The sequence below is a fragment of the Zea mays genome, chromosome 7 (assembly GCF_902167145.1).
Source record: "Zea mays cultivar B73 chromosome 7, Zm-B73-REFERENCE-NAM-5.0, whole genome shotgun sequence".
Lineage (NCBI taxonomy): Eukaryota > Viridiplantae > Streptophyta > Magnoliopsida > Poales > Poaceae > Zea > Zea mays.
Genome location: NC_050102.1, coordinates 132,917,430 through 132,934,792, shown reverse-complemented (window position 1 = coordinate 132,934,792; position 17,363 = coordinate 132,917,430). Strand labels below are relative to the sequence as shown.

The 17,363-nt window shown below is 46.3% G+C and overlaps 3 protein-coding genes across 8 annotated transcripts; 1 reads left to right on the top strand and 2 right to left on the bottom strand.

The window, feature by feature from the left end:
- Window positions 1-3,470: 3,470 nt before the first annotated feature.
- LOC100283416 (uncharacterized) lies at window positions 3,471-7,159 on the bottom strand. Its single transcript, NM_001156317.1, is given in 2 exon segments — window positions 3,471-3,949; window positions 6,193-7,159. Coding segments are annotated over 2 exon segments (1,149 nt in total). The 5' UTR covers window positions 7,042-7,159; the 3' UTR covers window positions 3,471-3,649.
- Window positions 7,160-7,645: 486 nt separating this feature from the next.
- Window positions 7,646-13,440, top strand: LOC100283312 (carbonic anhydrase). 6 transcript variants are annotated; one of them, XM_008653257.4, is made up of 10 exons: window positions 8,100-9,757; window positions 9,854-9,906; window positions 11,225-11,386; window positions 11,475-11,523; window positions 11,622-11,735; window positions 11,836-11,889; window positions 12,012-12,094; window positions 12,189-12,294; window positions 12,643-12,864; window positions 13,104-13,412. In XM_008653257.4, the coding sequence occupies exons 1-9, from the start codon at window positions 9,662-9,664 to the stop codon at window positions 12,838-12,840; spliced, it is 915 nt and encodes a 304-aa protein (XP_008651479.1). In that variant the 5' UTR covers window positions 8,100-9,661; the 3' UTR covers window positions 12,841-12,864; window positions 13,104-13,412. The 6 variants fall into 6 exon arrangements, with proteins under 6 accessions (XP_020396132.1, XP_020396131.1, XP_008651479.1 ...); XM_008653255.4 differs by adding an exon at window positions 9,972-10,019 and having other exon boundaries at window positions 8,118-9,757; window positions 12,643-13,412; XM_020540543.2 differs by lacking the exon at window positions 9,854-9,906 and having other exon boundaries at window positions 7,646-8,440.
- On the bottom strand, window positions 13,348-14,509 carry LOC100284631 (uncharacterized). The gene is made up of 2 exons (NM_001157526.2): window positions 14,170-14,509; window positions 13,348-14,056 (listed from the first exon to the last, which is right to left on the bottom strand). Exons 1-2 carry the CDS (start codon window positions 14,353-14,355, stop codon window positions 13,559-13,561), a joined length of 684 nt encoding a protein of 227 aa, NP_001150998.2. The 5' UTR covers window positions 14,356-14,509; the 3' UTR covers window positions 13,348-13,558.
- Window positions 14,510-17,363: the final 2,854 nt, after the last annotated feature.

The window sequence follows — 17,363 nt, the reverse complement described above, 5'->3', positions numbered from 1 at the left end:
CTAACGGTCCTCTACCGTTCTTCCTCCTTCGCCGACCAGACGCCGCCAGCCGGACTCCTTGCGGCGGCGCAGCCACCGGCGTAAGGCGAATCCACGAAAGAACGACACCAATCTCAAAGCCCTATTTCCCAAACGATGCGGAGCCCCCGTCGAGCATGATAAGGGTACCCACATGGGCCCCCGTGCAGGGACACGCCCCAGCCACGGCGAGGAGGGTTGAGGGGAACAAATTCTACTTCCGCCGAGCGATTGGTAAGCTACCAGAGCCCCAACAGCGCATGATATCGTGGAAAACAGAGAGCGAGGTAAGGAGAATCTGATGGTGGTAGACTTACGAGTGATCGAGCAGTGTTGAACTCAGCCCACGCGGCACGGCGGCAAGGGGAAAGGAGCTTGCCACCGACGAGAAATTAGAGCGGCGCCGGGGACGAATTCCAGGCGGCCCGGCCACGCTTACAACCGCGGGGATCAAGCGAAGCCCCAGGGTCCACATGCCAAGGCCGTAGGGTCGCCCCAGGGTTGAATCGACCGAAGCGGTCGTTTCCGTCCATGGCGATGGTCTCCTCACGTGCACCGAGGAAGAGGAGCTCCCCCGAAGCTGGCCCTGGGAAGGGGACGGGGTCTCATGTCCAGTTCTTATGGCCGGCCGCGAGCGTGGGTAGGCATGTGCCCCGCGATTTCTTCGGGCAGCGGCGCCGGTATTGCGATCTGGCCGAGAATCACGGCAGCCCAGGCGGAGTCCGCGCGGCTTCATAGCGCTGGTAGTTCACCCGAGCGCGAGGAAGCAGGAGACCAGTCCGACAGATGGACCCCACGCGACGGTGGCTGATAAGTTGGTCCTGCCCGCGGTGACCCAGGAAGCGCGCCATGAAATCAGAACGGAAGCGTGAGATTTGGAGGAGATAGATCCGACAGGTGGATCCCACCGTGAAGCCACCGCGCACGCTCGGTCGAGTAGCAGGGAGGCTGACTAGGGGGACCCGCGCGTCGGTCAGCAAGGGACGCTTGCTATTTCCGCGGCCCACGTGGTGAGGAGCGGTCCCGCGGCCCACTCGGCAGAGTGACCGCGCGTGCGGGCGTGGGAAAGTCGGGCCGAATTAGCGCCCAGGGCCCAGGTAAGCTTCCCAACTTCTTTTCTTTTTCCTTTATAATTTCTACTTTACTTCCTAGTATTCAAACTAGATTCAAATCCTTATTTTGAATTTCAGATTCCAAATGTCAACAATTAATAATACTAGTAATATAAACCTTATTGTTTAAGATAATATTTTTTTATTCATTTCCTTATTATTTATTCTTGGGAGGAATGAATAGTTCCATTAAATCCTTTTTTTTATTTTCATATATACTTTGAGGTCCCAAGTTTAAATTGTGACTCTTTATTAAAATGTTTCACCAAATTTTCATAATAATAAAATAACTATTGTGCATCATTTAATGAAATGAATGGTCATTTATTTGATTGGAAAACTTTTCTATTGCTTACTTTTCCAAAATAGTTCTTGGTTTCCAAAATTCAGTCCTCAAATTTCAACACTCAAGTATAATTTGAGATTTCTGAATTTGCTATTTTATTTCTTCATGTATTTATTTTATTATCTATTTTTTTTTCTTATACACATTTTGGGCCTTACACGCGGCCTCCCCTGCGCGAGCGCGACCGCCGAGGCGCCTCTGCGCCCTGCGTCCCTGCGGCCAAGCGCGACCGGAGCCGCGGCCGGCCTCTGGCCTCTCCGCCCTGCGTCCCTGTGTATTTCGGGCCCAAATGTGTATTTCGGGCCATTTTTTTATTTCGGGCCGCCCGTTTAAAGCACGGCACGTTTAGTGAAATACGGGCCGTGGGCCGAGGGGTTGGCCCGTGGGCCGGCACGGCACGGCCCGAATTTAATACTGGGCCGGCCCGGCCCGAAATTAAACGTGTCGGGCCTTTTCGGGCTTGGGCCGGGCCGGGCCAGGCGGCCCGAATGTACACCTATAACCTTATCCCATAATATTAAGCTTTTGAATTGAACTGACTAATACATCCACTCTAACATGGTATCAAAGGCAAATGTCTCGAGTTTGAATCTTGTCAAAGGCTTCATCTATTTATTTCCACGTTTGTGTCATCTTTCTGTCTGGTTGCACGTGAGTGAGATGATATGTATTTCCACGTTTGAGTCATCTTTCTGTCTAGCTGCACGTGAGTGAGCTGTTGATATGTATAAGTAGATTGCCTATCTTCTCTCGTAAGTTTAAGCTTTTGGATCACACCCAATTCTCTAATCACCAAAGTGTCAAACCAGCGATGCCCCCGTGCCTTTTTTTACAAGGCCCCCTTGTCCAACGATGTCACGAGGATGCCATTACATGTGTGCGATTGTGCGTGTAAGCAAACTCGCCTGCAACGGCTCAAGAAGGTTGAGACCAACTGGTTCATCCATTTATTATGGGAGTAATACGTGAGTTTGTCGACTTTCCGAAACCCCCGTCCTTCAAAGATTTTTGTTATTGTAGTGGCATCCCAAAGTTTTGTTGCCGTAGAAATCGAGTGTAATAAAATTTTATATTCCGTAATAAATTTAATAATATCTATTTAATATGACAAGCATTGATTAGTTTTTGTATAATTTAGATAAACTTAAAATTAATATGAAGGAGCACTATTTTTGAATCGCAATTTTCAGGGGACGAAGGAACAAACTGAACGAGACTACTTTGTCCATTTCGTAAAGTATGTTATCCTTATTTTCTAAGAAGTCAATTTTTTAAAACTTTGACTATACGTATAAGTGCAACTATTAATAGCATATTGTGTTATTAGCATGAAATAAATCATTGAATATATCTTTATGATAAACTCATTAAAGATATAAATATTGCTAGTAGTTTTTGAAAACCTAGTTAAACTTTAAAAAAAATACACGGATCTCATAACGACACTCTAATCTTTTTTTTTTTGACAAAAGGGTAACGACATTCTAAACTTTAGTGAGGTGAATCAAACACTCCTTTTTTTGACGAAAGGAGTACAAATTCGGCTGCAGAACACATTGGGGTCACTGACACAGTTCCAGCTAAGTTAAGCTGTCAACAATACGGATTTCGTTTCAGAAATCATATCACCGTTAGGGCTTGTTCGGTTATTCCTAATACACATGGATTGGATAGGATTGAAAAAAATTGAGAAGAAGTTTGACTTGTTTGGGATTAAAACTCATCCAATCTCACTCAATTCACATGGATTGAGAGGTAACCGAACAAGCTCTTAGGTGATTGCTTCCAGCAGTCCAATATTGTAATTTATGGCTCCTTTGGGTTTTGGGCTTGGATCGGAATTGAGATGTAGATTACTCCGTTCCCCACGGGTGTATCCAAAGGAGCCCAAAAGCACATATTCAAGATGATCAAAATCAAGATAACTGCACGACAAAGCATGCTAAAGCGGTCAAAATGCTCATGTACATACAACTATACAAGGTAGTAGTTCAGCAGCAGGAGGCACAGCTCAAAAACCATAATTTATATCCATAATATTTCCAGTACACTGCACTAGCACTACAAAGCAAGTAAATTGCCTGACTGTATGTTCTAGTTCATCTCGATTAAAAGAAAGAATCACAAGTTCACAACCCACCACTTATCTGATACCACATGAAAACTTCTTTCTTTAGTCGAAAAACCCTGGCACTTCCCCTGGCATCGGAGCCAGTTCGTTCCTCCCAAACCTTTCCTCGTCAAAGAAGGTTGCCTGCACCACACGCCCGCCAAAGAACCGCCCTTGCAGATCAATCATTGCCTTTGTTGCTTCTTCCGCCCGCTCAAACTGTATGAATATCCTTACAGCCTCATCAGCTGGGAAGTCTGCCTGTGTGATCTCAAATATCAGCACCCGAGAAACCGTCCCATACTTGGCACACTCCGATGCCACCTCATCTTCCAGCTCATCGTCAACCTCACCAGGACCAACCTGCACATATTTCACAATCGTGCATAAGAACTGTTTACAGAATTGTATATGTGATATGTTTCCTTCTTCCTGAACAATTCAATCCCTCTAACAGTAAGCAGAAATGAATAGTGATTCTTAATTCAATGGATCATCCATCATCGCTACGCTCAGGTCATAAAAACTGCTCAGGATCCAAGGTCAACAGTTAAAACAGACACAATCCATCAAGATAACTTCATGATGCCAGACTTCTTTTAGGGTCATACCAAGATACAAATATCTTTTTCTTTGACATAAAAATAGAAACTTCAATCAAATAAATCAATTTGTATATCATGATATTGCATGAGACATGAGTATTGTTGGGAAAATACATGATAATGGAGTTTACTCATTCCAGAACCAGCTTCGATCACATAAATGAAATTTCATGACCATTACACACCATCTAAATTCAAATAGACTAAGGGCCTGTTTGTTTCAGCTTATAGATTATATAATCTAGATTATAATCTAAATTATATAATCCAGATTATAATCTAAATATATTATAATCTATATGTAGTTGTTTGGTAGTTTAGATTATACAAATGTAGATTATTCACAAAGACAACAATACCCTTAGGTCCGTTTGTTTCCTTTCATTTTGAGGAATTAGAATCTTACTAGTGGAATAGGCTATTTTTTTAGAATCTGACATTCCACCACTTTCCAAAGTTATCATATAAGCCTATCTTAAATTCATGGGGTGAGAGATGGAAATTGATTCTATAGATTTACATGCTATTTTTCTGATGCACAACTTATAGCACACTCTTCTACTTGCTTCGCTATAACATAAATATAATATATAACTATCTCTCTCATATGATTTAGGATAACATACAAATATATTACATATATAAATATATAAACTTAATTAGTTTTGTCTAAATTATAATTATTAAAATAGAATTCAATTCCAACGAAACAAACAGGGCCTTATTGTTTATTTGGGGTGAGAAAAGAAGGATGGCATATATTGTAATTTCTATTTACATTATCATGGGTAGTGGGTCTTTTGCCAAAATAATCTCAAATAAGCTAGTCTTGAGGAGATTATGAGATTATCATAATCTAAAGTTTAGATTATATAATCTGAACCCATAATCTATGTGTTTGTTTAACTATTGGATTATTTGCGCTGGATTATATAATCTGGAGAGATTATAATCTGAAACAAACAGGGCCTAATCAGATAAGATTATTATAATGCTACAGTCAAAATCCAACACACAGCTCATTAAACCATGAACTTTCTTCCAGTGAAGTTTGACTTCAGAGATTATGTTTGAAAATTTAAAGAAGTTCAACAAGAACCCCAATTAATTATTCAGTGCAAAGAAAAAAAATTAATTGTGAAACCATCTAGAACCTGACAGGAGCTTAGCATTTCTGAATACGTATTAACGAAAAACACATATAAGCCTGAGTGCTACAATGCTACTCCTGTATTTATAGGCTAAGAGACAAAGCTAAGGGGGTCTTTGGTTCCTTTAGTCACCCTCCTAAACATTAGTGACTAAATTTTAGTCCCTACAGATCCTATTTGGAAGACCTATTTTAGTCACCCCGTTTGACATTTTAGAGACTAAAAGTGGCTAAACTTTAGTCACTAAAGTTTAGGAGGTGGGAACCAAACACCCCCTAATACTACTTCCGTTCACAAATATATGACACCGTTGACTTTTTTCGAAAACTTTGATCACTCGTCTTATTCAAAATATTTATTAAAAATGTAAAATTTTAAGTCAAGCACAAACTACCTTAAGTGATAAAACAAATCTCATTATTTTTTTGAATAGAACGAGTGGTCAAAGTTTTTTTTAAAAATCAACGGTGTCATATATTGTGTCATATTTATGAACGGAGGGAGTATGTAGTATTGTAGTTCGGAAATTTAACTAGCTTGTTTAAACCAAATTCAGAACTACAAAGATAGCAACTTACAACATTGATACATTCAATTATTGCCAAGGATAAAGGGAATGCTAATCATACACTAGACGCTAGTGACCTGTGCCACTACAAGCAAACAGTTGTGAATGTATGAATAAATTGAGTGATGGATAAATTGAATAAACCGGTACACAATCTGCAACTCATTGACTGATTAAATCTATGCTGTTATGCATCACGATAGTCAGCCTCAGAGATTCATACAAAAGACAACATGTAAGCATTAACAAACAGGCCTATATTGATGCAGCAATGGCATTTACCATGTTGCGGAGCAGCAAAACTCGTGTTGGTTGCCCATCAAAGTTGACAGATCTCGGCTTCTTTTCTGGGGGCCTAGAACTGCTCTCGTCAACAATAACTCCTCCCCTCCTATCGGTCTTCTTGGCCACTAGTGGCGCGGTGATGCCCTGCTCTTGCTTGCCAAGCCCCTGACCTTCCTTCCATCCCATCTTGGCCATCATCCTCTGGGCAGCAGTCATCTGTCCGCCGGCACCCACACCCAACCCAGCAGAAGATGAGCTCCCAATGGCGAAGCCATCACCGTGAGGTGGGGACGATGGGGTTCTAGCAGCAGAACCGCTACCGCTCATCGCTGCCCTCCTCTTCCACGCCTCCTCGCCGGATATGTTGAGGGAGGAGGCCCTGGATTGGTAGTCCTTCTCCTCGCGCTCGCGGGCCTCCCTCTCCCGCTGCTCGCGTTCCCTCTCCCGATCTTGCTCCTCGCGGCGCCGCCTCTCAAGCTCCTTGTTCAGCTCAGCCTCCTTGGCGCGCCGGAGCTTGTCCTTCCGGTAGTCCTCGTAGTCGTTGGGCCTGGCAGGGTCGTACTCCTCCAGCACGGTGGACTGGACAGCGACGAACGCGGGCTGGAAGGAGGTGGCCGGGGCGGGTTCGGCGGCAACGACGGGGGGAGCGGGGATGTAGGTGGCTTTGGGCGGGCGCAGGTGCTGGTTCCGGAGAATAGATGGGGGTGGGGCGAAGGTGGTGGACGGCTTGCGGAGGGTGGGAGGCGCCATCTTGGTGGCGCTGGACCAAACGGAAGCCGTGGAGGCCTTGTCTTCATCGCCGGCCGACGACGGCGGCGGGAGGTCGCCGTACAGGCCGCCGAGCATCTTGCCCAATCTAGGGTTTGGCTGCTTGAGTGGGGGAGGGGATGCGATTCGGAGAAGTCGGCCCCGTTCGCTTCGATACACTTTGTTTATTCCAATTTCAGGTGGGTTAAAGTGTATTAGAATGTATTAGGATGAATTTTGTATTGCTATGTATTTAAACTGACTTAATATCACTCAGTCCACATGAATTAACGGTAAAATAAATAAACTTTACAATGTGATTGAAGTAAAGTATTTCAAAACTATAGTTTTAAAATACTACGGCTTTAAAATATCATGACACAATTGTAATATTTTTTATATTACTCTTAGTAATATGTGTTTGGCGACAGTATCTTAAACCATGACCCTTGGTTCTTTTTTATTTGTTACGGTTTAGTTCAAAAATGAAATAACAGACGACAAATATTCGAGAAAAAGTTAGGTTTATAGTGGAATTTTAAATATTTCAAAAATATTATGTAGAGTGTACTAGTACCGGATTGAAATTTCGAGGGATTGATTAAAATTCAGAAAAAAAGGGACCGGAAAGGAGATCTGATAGACAACAAATATCATGACATAATTGTAATATTTTTAAAATACACGCTTTAAAATATCATTACACAATTGTAATATTTTTTACATTACTTTTAGCAATATGTGTTTGACGACAGTATCTTAAACCATGACCCTTGGTTCTTTTTTATTTATTGTGGTTTAGTTTAAAAATGAAATAATAGACAACAAATTTTGAGAACGAAGTTAGTATTTAGTAAAAAAAAAGTTAGGTCTGTAGCGGAGTTTTAAATATTTCAAAAATATCATGTAGAGTGTACTAGTACCGGATTGAAATTTCGAGAGATTGATTAGAATTCAGAAAAAAGGACTGGAAAGGAGATCTGATAGACCACGTTTTTGGGTTTTCAAGGTTGCAATGCTGGATGTAGAGGTTGCCGCGGACGCGGACGTCTTTCTGCGCGTTTTTGTGTGGCCATGTTTTGGGGCTCGGTTGCGTGCCGGAATCGAAGAGTGTACTCCTGTACAGCTGAAGAAGATGGGCATGCCACTCATTGCCCGTGCCATATCTGGAGCAGTTGTCTTCCCTATAGAGCCAATCGCAAGCCTTGCTGCCATGGAAGTTGGGAGGGGAGCACGTGCCCAGGTGCCCGTCCAGGATCCACCACAACCGCCAGTGCCTTTTACAGGTCATGCCGCGGACGGCACTGCTTCGCCTTGCTGCAGCTTCGACGCGCGCGTCCTCGGCTCCCGCGGCGCGGCGGCTGTACTCGTCCTCACACTCACACGGACACGGCAGCGAGGAGCACGCGATCACTCGGGAGGATGAGCAGCTTCCACCGCCGCCCCACGGGCCGGACCCCGGCGTGCGGCGGCTGCCTCGTCGCCGTGGAGAGCATCGGTGAGCATGGATAGATAGTAAGCTTGCATTCGAGCACTTCTGCAGTTCTGCTCATGCGAATACCCAGTGTTTCTTTTCTGCACTTCTTCTTTCCCTCCTCGCCATTGCGATTGCGACCACATTCGTCTTCGTGGTGGCCGCAATTAGGGCTCCACGAAATACTCGTGGCTCGATAACTCGCTCGATTCGGTTCGTTTTAATTTTGTAGCGAGCAAGCTAGCATTCTAGCTCGTTTCTCTAATGAGCCAGCTCGGGTAAGCTCGTGAGCTAGCTCGTGAGCCAAACAAGCCAAGCCACAACACAAGTTTGTCTAGTTATTGGTGTCATCTCATCTCTCATAGTCTTGTTTTCTCGTAGTTATAATCTTAGATATGGACATGTGTGAATGTGTCATATGCTCTTATTGCTATCTTATTATAATAAGGGTATAAATCTGTAAGTTAATACATATTTGGTTATTTAATTTAATATTAAAAGTAAGAACCTAGAACGATGATATGATAATAATATTATAAAGGTTTTGGGTGTGTAGTGTTAAACACTTAAAATATGATTTTTCAGTTATATATATTTATGTACATAGATCTTTTATTTAGTTGTGTAGCTCGCGAGCCTAACGAGCTGACTCGAGCTTCCTAACGAGCCGAGTCGAGCCAGATGTTTAGCTCGTTAGTATAACGAGTCAAGCCGAGCTAGCTTATTACAGTAACGAGACATAAGCCTAGCCGCACTCTTCTTCTAATCAATCACAACACGACATATGCGTATGGGCACAAGCAAGCAAATGGCAAATCCAATCATTCTATTGTGATGGGTTGCCAGTTGTCACGCTATCTCTATTATATTACTGCTTGGTCCCCGCGGCAACGGCTCCAACAACTAGGGAAATCGACGGTGAGGATCGTTCCACCGCACATCCAAGCCGACAACGGCAACGCCACCCGCACGTCCCGCGCGGTCCGTCGGTCGCCCCCAGGAAACCACTGAAGTTTCAGCCCCAAACAGTCCAATCACGCTAATTAATTACTTTCCCCCCAAAAAAAAGCCCCCCACCGCCTCGACCTCGATTCCTCCGCCCCCATCGCCGTCGTCTCCTCCTCCGCCTCCCTGTCTGTCCGCTCCGCACCTCCCCTAAAAAACCCCCCCGGCCATTGCCGCACCGAGCTCCCCTTCCTCAAATGCCCCAGGCCCGGACGCCTCGACGCCCAGCTCCGTGCTCGCATGGCTAGCGGCGTCCTCCATCGCTCCGCCTCCCTATGTCTCCGCCCGGCCGCCGGCTCCTCCGCCGACTCCGGCCGGGGCCACGGCGCGGTTATGGTGAGCTGCTCCCCGCTCGTTTTCCTCATTGCTTGGGGTATCCGATTCGCTGGAATTCCTTTTTGTTGATCTCTGGCTTTTGTGGGGGTGCCGCAGATCGGTGATTCGAGGACGCGCGTTGCTGCTCTGCGGCTGGGAGGATCTAGCCGGTGAGTCGAGTCTACCCCGTCTATAATTTCTGCTGTATAGCTTTTAAATTTGGATGAGTGATCAGGTCACGCAGCTGTCTGTCTTCATGCTTCCCTTGCTTCCATCGTTTTCGGTGCGACCTCCCCTGAATCCTTGAATACATAAACTACTATGTGAACTTTTGGGTTCAATTCCAATTGCTTGTAGCTTGATCGCTTTGCTTGATGTACGTTTCTATGGGCTAAGCTGTAGTCTGTAGCTTAGCCTTATGCTTCTGTTCAGCTTGGTGAATTTTGCTACGCGAGAAACGAGTCAACTACTGGGGTCTGGGGGGTCCTTTTGGTGGAAAGATATCCTCGAGCTCACCTTCAAAAGGAGACGCGACCATGTTTTTGAAAGACCTGTGGCTCAACAACAACCTACAGGAATGTTATCCACCACCTTTTTTTCCCTTTGCAAAGAAGCCGAACTGCTCGATCAGGCATTTTGTAGACAACAACAAACGGGCTTTTCAGCCTATCTCTCTCAACCCTGGCCTCTGAACAGCTCAGTGAACTCCAAGCGTTAATCCAGGCTAGAACTTGAGATAAGACAGCACAAGACAAATGAGTATACATCTGAGAAGGTGATCACTTTACTCCAAAAGAAAGGCTACATTTTACTAGTACAAGAAAAGGTGGAGAACTTCCCTGCCAATCCGTCCAAAAAAAAAGCTTAGTCAACTATTTGGTTCTGCAATTTAGATCAACGTTCCACTTGCCATTAGGATTTGGATTTGCAGTAGCCTGTAGTACACTGTTGTTGGATAGTAAAACTAATGATATGTATATGTTTGTTTCCCCTGTGTGAATTAACATAATATAAGTGCCTGTTAAGTTGGTGCTTGTTACAGCTGGACTTGAATTCTTTTTTATTACTAATGTACTCCCGACTGGTTCCAATTTAAGCCTATCCTAAAACATATGTTTAGTCTCATCAGCTAGTTAGTGGTTTTCTGCTGGTATCCTGAGATAGTTGGTGAATTATATCAACAGTGCGGTGACATTCTCCGGGGGGGGGGGGGGGGGGGGGGGTTGGGGTTGACATCCAATTTACACCAGCTGTCTGTAGACCATCTATTACCTTTTGTCAAAGTCATATCTGCATAGTGTTGTGATCTCTAGATATTAGATAAACTTACACTGATTTTGCCAGTCAGGGTTTCCCATTTCTTGTATGTTGAATAAACTTACTAGCAGGAAAAACATCATTGTGATCCACCAGAGATCACCCTGGCCTCCAGTCCACCCAGTTCTTAATATATTTGAGCAGAAATTTATTTAATAAGTTCTTCTACAGGAGAGAGTTATTATCTGTCACAATGGCCTCCAGAGATCACACTGGCTTGACCCGACAACTTCTTGATTTTCAACATGATACAATAGATGAGGTAGGCGCAGGACATGACCCATTCATTGATTTGAAAGCGAGATTCATGGACTTTAAACAGAGAAACTATGTGTAAGTGGACCATGAAGTACAAAACATATAATTCACCTTAATATTTCACAGTTTTTGTTGACTTTGCTATATCTGGAACTATGGACAGGGAAAAATTTTCAAATTACCAAACCCTTGCTGAGCAGCAAACACCAAAGGTACATGATAGTGACTTCGATAGCAAATCCCAAATCGTTTTAATATTGGCATTGCGAGCCTTATGTGATTGCTTTTGGTTTTCTGTTCTTGTGCGCAGTTCATGGTGGTTGCTTGTGCTGACTCCAGGGTCTGCCCTACCGCTGTTTTGGGGTTTCAGCCTGGGGAAGCATTTACAGTTCGTAATGTGGCAAATTTGGTACCACCATATGAGGTATTATAAAATTTGTGCATCTTTAGGTTCTGACTGTACGTTTAAAGCAACGCAATTCCTTTGTGAAGTACTGACAGTAAACAAAATGTTGCAATACCAGCATGGGGGGACAGAGACTAGTGCAGCACTAGAGTTTGCTGTCAATACCCTCCAGGTATGAGTTTGTTTTGTGTTGCATTAATGATCTGTATCTTTTTCTCCTATTTCTCCCTTTTTGGTGAAGGAACATAAAAGCATTCTTGAGAGTTGAGACTGAATTTACCTTCATTTGCTCAGGTAGAAAATGTACTGGTGATAGGCCACAGTAGGTGTGGGGGCATCCAGGCACTAATGAGCATGAAAGATGATTCGACCTCCGGGTAAAAGTTATAGCCATTTCTTCATTACATGTTCTTTTGATGTCTGTTTATACTAGTGTCTGAATTTCTTCTTTTATTTATTATATCAACGCAGAAGCTTCATTAAAAACTGGGTTTCAATTGGGAAGAGCGCAAGGTTAAGCACGAAAGCTGCAGCTGGAAATATGAGTTTTGACATACAGTGCAAACATTGTGAAAAGGTGATTCTTGGGTGATGTGTGATCACGAGCCTTATTATTTTTGTACAAGAAAGCATTGCCCAATGTAGTGGCAGTGCACAGGACCAGTCAATTCCATGGCTTTTTACTAATTCCGATTCATCTCAAGATCTTGCCTGCTGATCCTATTGTTCTTCCATGTTCATTGTTTGTATCAATATTAGGATTAGATTTGGATGTTAGTAGTTCAAATTTATCTTGACAAATATGTTGTTGCTTTTTTGTTAAATGTTTATGTAGTGATAGTACGATATTCATTACTAAGTATTACTAAGCACAACAACTCACGGTGTCTGACATGCATCGATTTCTTCTTCTCTTTTGTTACAGGAATCAATAAATAGTTCTCTGTTGAACTTGTTAACATACCCATGGATTGAGAAGAGGGTGAATGAAGGCACTTTGAATCTTCATGGAGGCTACTACAACTTCGTCGATTGCACATTTGAGAAATGGACATTGTTGTACCGTGAAGGGTTGGAAGGTGGAAGCAAGTATGCCATAAAGAACCGGTCCACCTGGTGTTGACCAACGAAGGTCGTGTTTACTTGGGTAAATTTCACTCTGCCCCCCGCTGTTCAGCATGGTTTCGCTTTGCCACTACGTTGTCCATTTCCCATTGCACCTTTGCTCCATTGTGGCATCGATGTTCTCCGGGTCCCGGTATCAAATAACTGTGGCAAGGCTGTTGGCATGCCAGCTTGAACTGCGTGTTGTAGTGTCGCATACACATGCGCAGGCACGTCTGCATCGTAGCAGTTATTTGATACAGGAACTTTTTGATACTGTAGAAGCACAATACCACAATGGAGTGAGGTGCAACGCGCGATGGACAATATGGTTGCAAGGTGAAAGTCTGTGGAACTGCCGGGGGCAAAGTGAATTTTATCCAACTATCTGTAATATGTGTGCTGTTTTCCGGTTGAAACTATTAAGAAAAAAATAGGAATAAGCTGCAGGATCGGTCGTAATGCGTGTAATTGTCGCCACATTTGGCATTACCTTGCTATTGTAACATTTGTACCATTTGTTGTATCATTATAACTGAGATATATACGGTCTCGTCAAATTTGCTTGGTGACAATGTTGTTTGTTTGGAATGGAAGGGTCGGCAATGGAAATTCCGTGATATTCTCACATGTAAAAAGGTATGAGTAGCACCGTAGCACACATGCCAGAGTCCTTCCCTTTCCCTTCTGTCTCCAATCAGTCACCCGCTTCGACAGCGCCACTGCCCACTGTCCTACTAAACCCTGGCGAGGTGCGCCGAGAAGCGCTGCCTCTTGTAGCAGCACTCGGCGCCGAGCATGTCCTCCCGGCTGAGCAGCACGGCCCGGAGCGCCGCCTGCAGCGCTGGGCGCGACGACGTGCCCGCGTCGTCGCCGTTGTGCTGCCCGCCGACGTCCAGCTCCAGGACGCTCCGCGTCCGCCCACCGACGGTGGCTATCTCGGCGCGCACGGCCCTGGCGCTGACGGAGCGCACGGCGCGGCCCAGCTCGGACATGAGCCCCGGGCGGTCGGCGCAGCACACCCACGCCCTGACGCGCCTGGCGCTGGCGGCGGCCGCCCTCTCCCTCTCCCCGCCGCCGTGGTGGCAGAAGCAGCGCTGCTGGCCCTCCTCGACGCCGACCTCGTCGCCTTCCCCTGGGACGGCCACGGCCGCGCCCGCCGCCGCCGCGTCCGCCTCGCCCCGCAGCTCCCGCACGTGCCGCACTACCTCCCCGAGCAGCGCCGCCTTGTCCATCTGCATGGTTCGCGCACACGTACGTGACCGTGTTTCGATCGTTACCCGCGGCGCATGCATGCCGCTTGCGTTGGCTCTGGAGAGTGGAGAGCAAGGACGCCGGTTGGTCTTACCCGCGACGCGGCAGGGAGGAGCGTGCGCAGCGTGGCGAGGTGGGCGTTGATGCGCTGCCGCCGCTTCCGCTCCGCCTCGCTGTGGCTTCTGCTCGTCCCACCGCTCCGCGTCGTCGCTGCCGGCGGTGAGGACTCCCTGTCCATCGCCACATCCGCTGTTTCGTCATCACTCCCGACAGGAACCATCATCGTACGTGTTGCTCGAGCGAGCCTGAGCAGTTTTGTTTGTTTTTTGTTTTGAAAAGGAAAAGGAGGCGGGAAGCCGGTGGCTCGAGTCCTACGTGCGAACACGGCAACAAGCTAGCTCACACACGTCGGTCTGGGTCTGGCTGCCGTTTGCGGGTGGGGATGGATGGATCGATCTGTTAAATAAGGAGGCCCGCGGCTGCCGACACGGCCTGGGTGCGACTGCGAGCCGCGGCGCAGGCACACGGGAGCGGCCGGCAAGCGGCTGTGTTGGCGCATCGGTCTGCGGCGCGGTCGGGTCGGGAGGAGAAAAGTTGCATGCGGTCTCCGTCGGTTTGACGACTTTTTTTTCTCTCGCTGGACGAAAGGCGATCGGCCGGCGCGGTACCCGGCACCGGCAGCGGCTTCACGTCTGTCGCCGAGGCGAGCAAACGACTGGGGGTGATCTGAACTCTGAGGCGTGGTTTGCCGGAGGCAGCGCAGTGAAAAAAGAAGAAGAAGCGTCGGCCGACACGGCGCTGCACCGCGACGGTTGCTGCTTTGCTTTTCCTTAACCGTCTTCTGATAAAGTGTCGGTTATGGGGGGCAGACGTACCAGTGTACTACTACTTACCCTAACCTGCACGTTCGGTCCTATGCATCTTTATTCTTTCCTGTTATTTGCCGTCTGTCCATCCATTCGTACGGCACAGACAAGTTACCACTTGCCGACGCATCAAGAACTTCTCGAGCTTACTGAGTTTTAATAAAAGTATCTGTTTTGGCTATCGCAGATGACCTACCGATCAGTGGCTACTGTTCTGCTGGCCTGGCTTGCGTGCGCTGCGAACGCCCAAGTACTGCTGCAGGAAAACGGGCCCCCGTCCAAGAGCGAGCAGCACACTGCCTTGGCCTTTGGCGTCGTAAATCCCCCCCAACAGTGGTCAAAACTCCTCGAACGCTCTTGTCGTTGCTTCCCAGGACCCACAGTAAAATGTCGAGCCCAGCTTTTTCACCCTGGCCGGCAAAACGATCAACACACACAAAAAAGCGATGAGGTGTGGACGACAAGAGATGACCACTCCAAACAACGAGCGCGCGCCCCCGCTTTTTAGGTTTTACAGAAAGCGAGCGGCCGGGCGAGCCAGCCGATCGAGTAACAAAACGTGAGGTGAAAAGTTTGGTTACCACACCACGCCGACGCCGGTGCAACCACCGAACCCCGTCATGATATGCACAGCGTGGCCTCACGTCTCTCCGGTGGCCTTTGCCGGGGTCCGGGCATCGTCGGGCGACGGGCGGGCATCATGCGTGGAAGCTGGCATGGACCTGCACGTACGTGCGTGAGGAGGGGGGACACGGACGCCTGGCCTTCGATCCCTTCTAGGGTTGAAAACGGACGGAAAAAATCCCGTACCGACCCGTACCGTTTTCTACATTTGACCCGACCGTTTCCGTATTTACGGAAAAATATGGAAACGGGACGGAAACGGGAGAGGGCTTATTCCGTCCGTTTTTGCGGGATCCCATTTTTTTCCGGATTGAACCCGTATTTATTCCGTATTTGACAAATATGGGACGAGCCTAATATGCATTAGTATATAAACTAAATCCTCGTGTATTTAGGTGACAAATTATAGCACAATTGGTCATTGTAACCATCGGCTCTTTTCAAATGATAAGTGATCTGAAGTCTTAAACAACATTGGATGTAGCTAAATGTACACATTTAGCAACCAAACAACAATAGAATGTTGCCTCTCTATATCTATTTGTTTTATATTATCGTTCTGTCAATCAATCACTAATCAAACATCGATAACATTTCTATTTGTATTAAATTATGAGTTTCCGTTAGTATTTCCGTTTCCGTTCGTTTTCGCAATTCCGTTTATCCCGCTCCCGTTTCCGTTCCCGACTATTCCGGACCCGAACCCGTTTCCGATGATAAAATGCGGATACGGAAACGGGAGAGGGGTTTTTCCGTCCGTTTCCGTCCGTTTTCATCCCTAATCCCTTCTGCTCCCCCCCCCCCCCCCCCCCCCCCGGTCTTGGCCTGGCACGCAGTGCACTAGCCAAACAGGGGGTTGTGCAGCACTGCGATCCTGCTGCCGTCAATGGCGTGCAGTGTAGTGCAGGGGGTCCTCTGCGGAGGACGCATCGCGTCATTGCTTGCTTTGCCGACAGGTCGGGGGCGGTCGCGAGTGCGGCGGAGTACGTCTCGTCGTTCGTCGCAGCGCAGGCAGGCAGGCAGGCATCGGTCGCGTCCGTCGGTCGTCGGACGTCGTCCCACGTCGTTGGGGTACTTGGGTGGGGGGCGGTCGATTGGTCCTCGGACACGAACTGCTTGCTGGTGTGGGAGGTTTTGAACAAGCACCTGAGTCTGAGCGATTTGGCTTCTCAAGTGTACTGCTGCTATTGGGTGCGAATTGACCCGACCAATCCGCATCACCATGAGTGCATGAAAAACCACCAGTTAAGCTCATGCATTTGCGTCCTCAATTCCCACTGCATCCTATAGGGGATCGGATCGGAGGGAATTGAAAGAAATTGAGAAGGATTTTGGCTTAGCGATTTATACCTGTTAGAGCTCGATCGGTTCCATCAAAACTGTGACCAGGAATTATTCATTGCTCATGTAATCGATATAAGGTTTAGACCATGTTTGGAAACATCCAGTTTTTAAGAAATTGGTTTATAGAAATTGAGGTGGTTCCAAATATAACAGTTTATAACCTAGTTTATAGAAATTAGATTCTCAGATTCTTATAAAAAACCAAGAAGCTAGTCTATTGTAACTAAAAAATAAAAATTGGGTTGCTTTTAAACAGGGTCAATCAGCTGGAATGATTTTTTGAGTAGAATCCTAGGCACTAATCTTCTCCAATCAATGTGAATTGAAACGAAAACGAACGTACCCTAAAAGAAAGGTTAAAACATTGTACACTCAAGCCCTAAAATAATGGAATTTTATAGGATTATATTCCTACGTAGAAAAATTCTATACAACGACTCAATACATACATAGG